The 11,899-nt window shown below is 27.5% G+C and overlaps 1 protein-coding gene across 1 annotated transcript in view; it reads left to right on the plus strand.

Annotated features, from left to right (window-relative positions):
* The window catches only part of LOC107443689 (protein FAM135A), a gene marked incomplete in the record, with an annotated part of 48,106 nt that overhangs the window by 6,752 nt on the left and 29,455 nt on the right, over positions 1-11,899 (plus strand). The window contains 3 exon segments of the mRNA XM_071187241.1: positions 215-354; positions 1,353-1,423; positions 9,694-9,867. Of these exon segments, the coding sequence (XP_071043342.1) occupies positions 215-354; positions 1,353-1,423; positions 9,694-9,867 (385 nt within the window).

Raw genomic sequence — 11,899 nt, forward strand, 5'->3', positions numbered from 1 at the left:
TATATCTATATATATATATATATATATATATATATATATGTTGCAATTTAAATTCTTCTACATACTTTTCATACCTGTTTTTTGTATGAGATTTTAAATTTTAAATCTCAGTTGCATTGTTCATATGTAATTAAAATAATCATTAGTAATTGAAGAGAATAACTTCTTACTGTATTTTAAACTTGTTTAAACTTATAAAATATTTATATTTCAGCATGTTCATTGGTTTTTCCTGCCTGCATTGTAAATGGAACAGCTGTCAGTAAAACATTTCAAATTTTATATAAAAATGAAGAAGTTATTTTAGATGATATTATAATTTTTAAGGTACACACTCTTATAGAAGGGCATAGGGTAAGTTGGTAACTTTTAGTTGTTTTCTACATTTTATCATAAAAACTTTTTTAGCTATTGATTTAAATTATGTAGCTATGATTTTGCATGCATATGTTACTAGTTTGTTCCAATATAAAAGAAGGCAGAACGGTTTCATTCTTTAATACATATGAGAAAGCTGATCCATATTTAGTTCTAAAAATATTATGCATTATTAGAGGTGGTATTAAGTTTTGAGCCTTGAATGTTGAATTGATGTTGACTTGTTTTGTTTTCTCAATGCATGAAGATGGTTTAAAGGAAACTAATTTTTATAACTCTAACTTTGCCATTAACTACAGCTGCTTTTGAAAGAGGTTTTACAAGTCAGAATAAATTCTGAAAAGCGAGGTTTGTTGAGGATGAATATTTGCATAACCTTTCCAGATTATTCTTTGTCCCTGATTCTCCAAAATCTCCTTTTCACAGCTCAAGTGAAGTTGTCTTAAGAAACATGAATTTTAGACATACTGCTAAATTGAAGCACAAAAAGTTAAATATATGATCACGGAGATTTGTTTTTTGGAAACATCAGTATAATTAACATTTAAATCGTTTAAAAAAAATGAGAAATAATTTATTTTACTGAAATAATCTATCAATAGTAATTAAATGTTTATTTTGCATAATTAATATGTTAGGTTTAATATAATCTGTGTTGTAAAATAGCAGTAATTTCCAAAAGTAATCTTTGTTTTGAAGTTACTTTGTTATTTTAAATTTCACTCTTCAAAGATTATTAGAAGAGTGAAATTACTCAATAAAATTGTTTTTTCAGACACTGGGTTTGACTATGAAAATCCTGTTTTGTAGGAAAGCAACTAGGTAGTTAAAACATCAGTTCGTGAATATAGTGTATAAATTTTAATTCATTATGTGTTAGAGTAGACCTCTTATTTTTTTATCTTCTAACCTTTTGAAAATATTCATTTTTAAGTGTATGTGTCTGACCTCTCTACTTTTATTTTTCTTAACAGATACGAGAATCTTTTTTGAAAGCAGATTTTCAAATTGTTGTTGAACTGTGGTTTACTGATCAATCTTTTGGGTATGTATTGAGTTAATTAATGAACCATTTTAATTACTGAAATGATCTACCTCAGAGTACTTATCATAAATCATTAATAGCAAATAATGAAGCCTTTTAAAGTGTAATTGTATATTAAAAGCAACAAAGTTATTTATTTTTCAAAGACAGAATATTGATCAGAAATAATTTATCTCAAATTATGTTTTGTAATGAGTGATTTGCAAAATTTCTAAAATACAGTAAATGTTTGATTATGAGGAATCCACAAATTTTAGGTATGTGAAAATTTTGGATATTTAAGTGCCAAAAACCTCAATCCTTAATATTACCTTATTTTCCGGGGGGAAAATACAACATCTTAAAAAAAAATAAAACAAAGCAAGAAAATCTAACAAATGACATTTATAAAAAATCTTATAAAAATAATGATGAAACAAAGAGTGAAAAGTATAGTAGCTGTCTGCCCCGTATTCTAGTAATTGCAATGTCCTCTATGTGTGAAAATGGCGAGACAATGAGTGAAACTTAGAAGAAGTTAAATAAATGGAAAGGAGTGGTTATATTTTGTGTTTAAACAAAAAATTGTGTGTTTAGTGTTCTTAGTGACTGTATAATGCTTAAATTTTGACAGAGAGTGCAGAGTAGACACATGCCTGCTAACATTAGTATTGAAATGCTAAATAAAAGTGTGAAAACTTCATTGATTCGGGTAACTTCTTCCGTTGACTCATATGCTTTATTTTTTCAATCACTAGAATAAAAATTAAAAACAAATTTTTTTCTGAAATTGGAACTTCTTTTAATTATCTTGGTTAAGAGAGTTAGTAATTTAATATTATATGTGTCTGAAGAAGAGTTATGTATTTGTAACAAATTTAAATCTTAAGTTTTAAAAATAATTTCTGCCTACATTGCGAGAAAGCTATAATAATTTTCGTGTAGAGAAGCTCAAAGCAGTGCTTATGTTCAATTATGCCCACAGGTATTAAGGAATGAATTTAGAAATGTGGTAGGTAGATATATTGTTTCAATACACCTTGAAGATGAACCCTCGGGATTAGGCAAGTCTAGTGATTTGCTCTCTTCGGATTTAGATCGCTAAGGAAATGTTTTTTAAAAGATGAACAATATTTAAATTTTTATTACAATTTTTTAAAAGAGTATGAGAAACTGGGTCATAAGATTGCGATTACAAATAAAGATGCACTAGAAGTTGCATAGTATGCTACACATCATGACATTTTTCATGTACAAGAGAATAGTACGAAATAATAGTTCCTGCTGTGTTTTGTTCTTCATTAGCTAAAACTTTAGGTGTTGATGACTAAATTTTGATATAGATATGCATTGACCACAGACGTTATAATGATGAAATAAATTATTTTAATTAATCCAAACCAATATTGTCTAAAGATAATATTGAGGAGTGAAAATGTAATCCAAAAAATTATTACCGATAAATAAAAAAATACTTAAATTGTTGATATTTTCATTCTTACTGATTCTGATTGTTCACACTTTTTCTGTGGTTCAGGCTAATACCCCCACCCTTGTAATTAATAAATTGTGGTATGAATTGTCATTTTTCTACTTTTTAATTCTAGATAGGTGGGATGTTTTGAGGCATAAAAATGAAAGGATCATTTTTCCATGAGAAATTTGTATACTATTGGTGAAAAAAAGTGTTAGATTTATTTACAATAGGTATTTCAGGATATTTAGATGACAGTGATTTCCGGTGGACAAGCCGCACCGCCATACAGGCCGCACCGCCATACAGGCCGCACCTGCGAAAAGCATCGCTAAAAATTTCAATTTTCATCTTATGGACTGCACTTTCATTTTTTTTTGATCAATCATCGATGTTTATCAAATATCACATGCATGAAAATACACTTAAAAAATAATAATCTTTGAAATATAAACTCTATACTTAGGAAATAGTTATTGATAAATCTTTTTTTATGTATACTTTTATTATAAAAAGAAGGAATTGAGAATGATACTTACTTACAGATGAAACACGTATAACCAATCAAAATCGTAAGTTGAGAATGTGTATGTGATGAAAAATAAACTGATCACAAAGTGAAAGTAAATCACAATTTTTTTTATTTACTTTTCAAATATTTCTGATCATATATTTATTCAAAACCATCAAAATCGGATTCTTCACTGTCAGAACAAAACAAACGTTTTAAATCTTCATTCTAGTTCATTTTCTATGTCATCTTCATCATCCCACATCAAGGAAGGAACATTTTTCACGCAAAAGCGTGTAACAGTAAGATAAAAGAACGAGAAGGAAGTGTATGAATGGAATTTTGTAGAACAAGTAGGGCAGACGAACTAAAGAATGTGAAGAAAGCAGTGCAATATGTTGAAATACTTACGATCCCCCTTCTCCCTCTAGGTCACCTTATTCCAGGTGCAACCAGGAAGAATAACTATTTCATTCACTAGTTACAATAGTAACGGTCTAATGTACCGCAGCCTTTGAAATGTAGATTCTTCAGTGACCTTCAATCTTCATTAAAGAGAATAAATAGTTAAAAAAAAAAAGAATTGCTAAAAAGAAAATTAATGATCACGGCAGTCATAGGAGGGGCGGAACTTGCGGAAGGATTCTATGATGTCCAAAATGTTTATGGCATCGAAAGCCCAACATAATTTTAGTGTGAGTAAAAATTAAACACTTCCCTCTCCTCTTCGGACTGTGAAATTCGGAAGGGAGAGATAAAATGTTTCGTTCTTTCTCCCCTCAATCCCCTGCCATCATTAGCACAATGACCTGTGTGAGGAAGGGTTGGGAATGACAGCAGAACATATAGAAAGTTAAACAAATTGTTCTTTTGATCACTAGTTGTAGACAGATGATTTTAATTTTTTCTTTGTTTTTCGTTTTGTCTCTAAAATTTGATTTGTTACGAAACTACTTATCATAAATCATTAATAGCAAATAATGAAGCCTTTTAAAGTGTAATTGTATATTAAAAGCAACAAAGTTATTTATTTTTCAAAGACAGAATATTGATCAGAAATAATTTATCTCAAATTATGTTTTGTAATGAGTGATTTGCAAAATTTCTAAAATACAGTAAATGTTTGATTATGAGGAATCCACAAATTTTAGGTATGTGAAAATTTTGGATATTTAAGTGCCAAAAACCTCAATCCTTAATATTACCTTATTTTCCGGGGGGAAAATACAACATCTTAAAAAAAAATAAAACAAAGCAAGAAAATCTAACAAATGACATTTATAAAAAATCTTATAAAAATAATGATGAAACAAAGAGTGAAAAGTATAGTAGCTGTCTGCCCCGTATTCTAGTAATTGCAATGTCCTCTATGTGTGAAAATGGCGAGACAATGNGTAATACACTAATGATTATTTCCAAATGATGGTAAGGTAAACATCTTTCAAAAAAGGAAGAAAAATCTTATAAGGAAATTTTTTTTTTCTTTAAAAATGGCGTGAAAATTTATCTAATTTCGTTCCCGTTTTCTGATTTTCAGATAACGGGTTCTGTACTGTATATTAATAGTTCGAAATCTTGTTCCATTTTATTTTTGGTATTTTCTATAAAGTCAGTAGTGGGATTTGTTTTGAAGAATATGGTTTTTTTTTTCTTTCTAGTTTGAGATTTTTTCTTTCTTTCGAATTTAATCTTTTTTAAAATTTTTTTTTCTTTTTTTTCAAATGTAATTTTTTTTCTGTCACAATTTGACAGTCCTTACATCAGTCAATCGGCAGATCTGTGTCAATTTAAAACTCCGTGATTTCTTTTTTTTGGCGCTTTTATTTAATGCAGTAGCATTGTATTTCCCCCCCCTTTTTTAAAATTTTTTTCTATATCTTATATATTGAATGCATTGGTTCGCAAAAGAGGCAGAAATTTTTAATTAGCGTTGAAAAATAAAGAAAAAGGAAATACAACTAAAAGTATCTACTGAAATCGGATCGATGCATAGAACAAAAAGAGTTTATTTTCTAGTTTTGTGACAATTTGAAAATAAAACATAGATGAGAAGAAGGGAGTTAAAAATAAAGTGTACTAAGTTTAATTATTCTTAAGTTACAAATTGGAATTTGTCACACCATTTATAGATGACATCATGCGATTTTTCGTCAATCGAAAACTTCTTTATTCAAACTATATTTTAATGGAAAAAAATAAGAAAGAAAAACGTTTTCTGAGCAAACATTACGAAATAGGTTCATAATTTCGGAAACTTTTTGATTAACATATGCTTTTGATTAAATCCACCGTGATCGAAAAATAATCACATATGGCTTGGGATAAATGACTTCTTCATACATCGGCACACAGGCCACACACCGTGACAGGAAAACTTTTAAACACATGTAGGCCGCGGCCTATCTTCCGGAAATTACTGTAATTAATAGAAAAAGTCAGTGTCATTTTGGCTTTCCATCAACAACATAATAGATGAGTATTTAGTATGTTGTTCATTTGACTTAGCCAGAGGAATGAACCTGCTCTCAAATTATTATTTTTTCATTTGCTTTAGATGTTTATTGTTTCTTCTCTTAGTTCTGTTTAATAAGAATTATTTTTAAGAATAACTTGGTTTAATTTTTCATATCAGATAAAAGGAATAGGAGTGAGTGGCAACCACTTTCTCTTCAAAAGAGAGTTTTGTGAGAATTAAAAACTATTATTTTTCTGTGCATTTACCTGAGTTTTCTTTGTGATACCCCCCTTGAAAACTGCCAGTGATTGCTCGGTTTTGCAATACAGCTATGGCTTGTTAATATCTGCTGTTTTTATCTATCTCAAATATTTTAAAAGATTTTCAATTTTATTGCAAATATTTATGTAAAAAAATGATAAATGACAATATTTTGAATGAATAAAATAAGTTCATTAATTAGTATTCACTATAGTGAGTTTGAGAAAAAAGTTTTTCTTTTCAAAACGCTATAGTGTAGAAAAAATGCCGTATGGAAAAAGAAGAGAATTGATATAAATTTTTTTTAAATATGTTAATATTTATGGGTCATGCATCGCACTTGAAATTAATAAAAACTGACAAACTTAAAATTTGCTTAAATTTTTTATGCTACTTAAAATTGAACAATCAACATTATATGGTTTCTTGTACTTAATTTATGGTTTAAAAATGTAAAATAAGTTGAAATGTTATCTTTATTTCAAAGTATAATGGTTATGATATAAGTTTAAAATATAAGTTTTTTTTTCTTGCTTTATGCCATGTGCCATGGTTTCTTATTAGCTAACACAAAGATAATTATTGAGCTGGGTTTTTGAATGTTCAGTTATTGGGCCGAAAGGAATTTCCTATAGTGCAAATTATCAAAACACAAATGTTATCCCTGCTGTTTTTAAGGGAAATTTAGATTCTTAATTGAAATAAATAGTAAACATGTCAATTTTTCTGAAGAAGCCAGGACACTGAAGGAAAAAAACAACAACAACAGAATGTTGGTATGACAAAGCATCTATCTCTACAGTTTCTAACTACAAAATTTTTCAACTAATAACTATTTATCATGATTCTTAGGAATTTCTAACCTGTTTGATATATTTTTCGTACTTTGGAAACTTTTTGATGTATAATATTTTGAATTAATAAATAATATCAATAATCAATACAGTAAGTAAATATAGTCATCTTAATTATCAATATGCATCCTTGTGTGTTACAAGCAGAGCTGAAGGATGATTAAACAGGAAATTACCCTAAATATTTTTTTCAGCTTAGTCAACAGCACTGAAAATTAAGTTACATGCCGTGAAGTAACTTATAAATTTTCTTTCATAGATATTATTTTGCTTTTAAAATTTTTATACATGCATGTTGTCAAATGCATTTCCTGTTGCTCACAATCATATCTAACATCAAATATTCTGTGCAACCAAAAAGTACATTTCTTTGAGTAACTGAATTCACAATTTGAAGTAAATCACCAAAATGCAGCAATATTTGCATTACTTAAAAATGATGTTTGTTGTTATCAGTTATATGTTTGTTCTTTCTTGACAAATTGATGATGGATTTATGAAGTTGAACAGTTCTACTGGTAAGGGTTAGAGACTTTGTCGTAAAAGCATTTTATTCTCTTCTCTACTGTCCCAGCTTCATATGTAAAGTTTACACATTCGCCATTTGTTACAATAAGCAATTTGAATCTCTCTTTAAAACAGCATGAAAGAAAATATTTCTGTATCAGTAGTGTGCTCTGAAGGAAAGTATCTTGAGGTCCAACTGTGAGACATTATAAAACCTGCTGTTAAATTCAAGTTCTGTTTGACTCATTCAAATGTTATTATTTATTTAATTGCTTATATGCAATACTATTCTACCAAGGAGGTAAAAAAAGTAGAAAATTTATAAATTACTCAAAAGTAAATCATGTTTTCTACCGTACGGAAAACTTTAGAACATTATAGAAAAAGCTGGACTCAAAATGTTTTAACTAGTTCCTACTTACTGAAAGAAAAAAATGTTTCCAAGTTAAAGAAAATATATTTAGATATTACAACTGCTGAAGCGAAATCCTAAAATCAAATAAAAAAATCTGAAATTCGAAATGTCTCATGAAACACGTGTCAGAACTCTTAACTTTTCAGGGCCGTACAAACTCCTTGAAAGAAGTTCAAATTAAATGCATTGCTTATTATCTAACCCAGAGAATATCTAATGCGGTGGTTAATTAGCTATACAATGGTAAATGGAGAGAAACTTGATATAATTCTTGTTTAAACACATTAAACAATTAGTATGCATTGAATTATCATATTTACCTTTTTTAAACCATAAATTAGGCAGAAGAAACTAAAAGATGTCTATTTTACAACTTCGTGCGGTGTAAAAAAAAAGAAGGAAATATATTAAATTTTGTAAGTTTTTATAAATCTAAGTGCAGTGCAGGATTGGAAGATAACCAACCACTTTTTAAATTTTTTATATCTATTTTCTTTATGTATATATATATTATTTTATTCAAAAGGTTTTGTTACAGCATGGTTTTTAAAGTTTCGATGCAAATTTAAATCGTGCATTTCAGTTAGCAATCATTTTTTAATCTATTTGATTAGCGACAATTTCACAGTGAATCCACATGATTTTGCCGATCTTTTGCGGTCGATATTAAAACGGATTTTCACTTCGTTTTTTCCCACAATGTTTTAATACGATATTATTTTGATCGGCGAACTCTGAATCGCGTATTCCGCACTCAATTATTGATGATTCACTCGCAATAGAACATGGAATTACGATCACATTTTTGTCAGTTATTGTTACCGAATTTCATAGTTTTTTATTACTACATTATCATACACGAGAAATTTTGAATCGTGCATTTGTGGAATTACTTTTTGATGACTAGATTTGTTTTGGTTTTATTGTCCATGTGTTTTTGTCAATCATCATTTCAACGGTTTGGGATTTCGACATAATTTTTAAAATGTGTGTATAATTTTTAATCTAATATTATTACAATCCGCAAATTCCCAATTGTGCATTTAAATAATCAATTAATGACTCCCTTCTGTCGTGATCGCAATTTTTCCAAAATGGGGCATTTTTGTGCACCCTGAAGTTAAGTGTGTGATTCTTGGCAATAATAATCCTTTTATGCGAGACGCAGACGTGAAAAAGTGCGGAATTTTATCTCAATTTCGTGAAATGCTGAATGTTGTTTTTGTGATATCAAATTTTTTTCATATTGTAGCGGAAATTGGATTCAAATCAAACAAAAATCAAAAATCTGATAAAAATAAAAAAGAACCGGAAATTGGCAAAAAACGGAGGATTTTCATTCCTGCGCACTTTTTCCCAACAAGTTGCAAATGTAAAAAAAAAGAAGAAAAAAACATTTTTTTTTGATAAGAGAAAAAAGAGTTCTGTTTAATTTGATTGTGTTCTGAAAAAATACTCTAACGGTTAATGGATGTCCGGATATGGGACTTTCCACCGTATATCTACATAACCGTTATATATATATACACACAAACACACACAATCTTTGAACCTTCAAAACTTTGATTTTTTTTTCATTTATAGTAAAAAGGTGGACTTCACTATCATACAATTTCTCTTTTATTCAAAATAGTCAACTTCAAAAATTCTTATAAAAGCATCATCTTCGAAAAATTTAATTTAAGCACAAAAAGTTTTACTGTATCATATCTGTATATGAAACTATAGCTGTATGAAATTGTCTAAACTTTTTATTTAAAATATATTATGTTAAAACATTATTTTTCAATTTATGCCTATTTAATTTTTTTTAGACCTGATCAACATAATTCCATCCACTGTGTTAGTACAAGAAATTTACTTTTACATTTTGATCCAGCTAGAGGACTACATCACCATATACCTTTGTTATTTGATTATTTCCATTTGAGTGCAGTTACAATTACAATTCATGCTTCCCTCATCGCTATATGCCAGCCATATTTGAGGTTTAATATTTTTATTATATTATAAGATTCTCATTTAGTGCTCTAAACTAGCACATATAATGTAAAGAAGCGTGTTATTAATTTCAATTTAAATAAATTACTTTAGTATAAATAGTTCATTATTAAAGTTTGGTAACAGGTAGGTGCTTAAAATATATTGTAAAATTTCTGTAATTTGAAGCAATGTTAAAACTTGAAAAATTAGAGAGTTATTAAATATTGTTATCTATGAGTTATTCAATTTTACTGATAGAAAATTGAAATTTTATCATTTTTTTATTTATTTTATATCATTTAATTATTTTGAGTTGTACTTAAAAGTGAATGTACTTTAAATGTACATCATGAAATTTATGGGTACATTTAGTATAAATTAAATTTTAAGATATTAAGTTTAGTAAAACTCTCTAAAAATTATCTAAAAGAAGTGACATCTAGATGACTGTAACAAAATCGTTTATTTCATTTATCAGCTGTGAATGAATCCAGTTATAAATAGTACTCAAGCCCGTTGCAAGTATTAAGTATCTAATAGTAGTTATTTTATGAACTTAGTTCAAAGTAGCTGATACTTGTCAATCTTTCTGAAAGTAACCAGACTCATTATTGGATTAAAGTTTACCAACTAAACCATTTGGAACTGTTTCAAAGAGCTGATATTGATACAAATGGATATGATAAAGCATTTTCTTTCAAACATAAATACAATTCCATTCCTAATAAATTTCTCCAATTTTTTGTTTGCATTTTTATGATGTATTTAATTAGTTACATCATATTTAACCATCCATTTTTTAACAACTAAATAAATTACCAAAAATAAAATATAAAAATTTATTGTTTAGAATTAGATTTAGTTATTATTCCTCTAATTAATGTAAGAATTTGTTACAGATATTGAATCTGAACTAATAATAATGGATGCACGTTAATTAAGTTATTTTAAACAAAATATTTGTGATTTTTTGTTCTATTTAAATCAACTGATGTTTAAATTCAAAATCTGAAAGTGGAAGTTATGTTTATAATCTTTCAATTTTTCAGCCTTTTTATTTAGATCTAATTATAAGATTGATATGTATCTAATACAAAAAGTATCAGGCACTTGTAACTGGTAATTAGCTGTATCTGTTTGTGAGTGATTGCAGAAAAACTGGAAATTTTTCATCCCTTAATTTTAAGATATTTAAAAATTTTGGTTAAGTGTTTGATGAAGCCATATTTAATTTTAAATCATTGTATTGACGTAAAACAGCAAAATTCCATTTCAGGAAAATATTGTTAATGGAGTTAGTTATATTTGAAAAAAAAAAAACATTTCTCTTACAAAGCTAATCTCTTCTTTTCTAAACTTATTTTAAAAATATATTTTGAGGAATTAAAAAATCTATTTACCAAATATTTGAATGGTTATGTATATTATTGAAATTGAATCACCCAGGGAATGAATCTACCAAGAAATGAAAGCAAGAAAAGCAGACATATTACATTCTATCAGTAACACATTTTATACAATTTAGCATTCATTGATTATGTTATTTTATTCAAATATTTGTACTAAAATAAAAATTGACTAACAGATGATTTTAAAACAATGCATTTTATCACTAAATACACATTTGGTAAACGAGTTTTATAAGTGGGTGCAAAATTTTTTAAAATTACATTATTAGTTTTAAAGATATGCCTGAAAATGTAGATAGCAAAATTAACATTAAGAGAATCTATTTCCATTTGCAATTTATTGTCTGTCCTTCAAACCTTTAAAAACTGATTTTTTTCAGAATTTTTTTCTCAATCCTTACTTTCTTAAAAGTTATTTTTTGTTACTTATTAATCACTATATGGTTTATCTTTTTTACTTGAGTGCTATTGTAAGTTTTGAAGTACCAAAATATTTTATTTTCTACTGAACCAGGTATCAATCTTTCCTTTTGATCTAAAACAAAGAAACCAAACAAATCAATTTCAATACAAAAAAAAAAAAAAAAAAAAAAAAAAAAAAAAAAAAAAAAAAAAAAAAAAAAAAAAA

This window comes from Parasteatoda tepidariorum, chromosome X1 (assembly GCF_043381705.1).
Source record: "Parasteatoda tepidariorum isolate YZ-2023 chromosome X1, CAS_Ptep_4.0, whole genome shotgun sequence".
Taxonomy (NCBI): domain Eukaryota; kingdom Metazoa; phylum Arthropoda; class Arachnida; order Araneae; family Theridiidae; genus Parasteatoda; species Parasteatoda tepidariorum.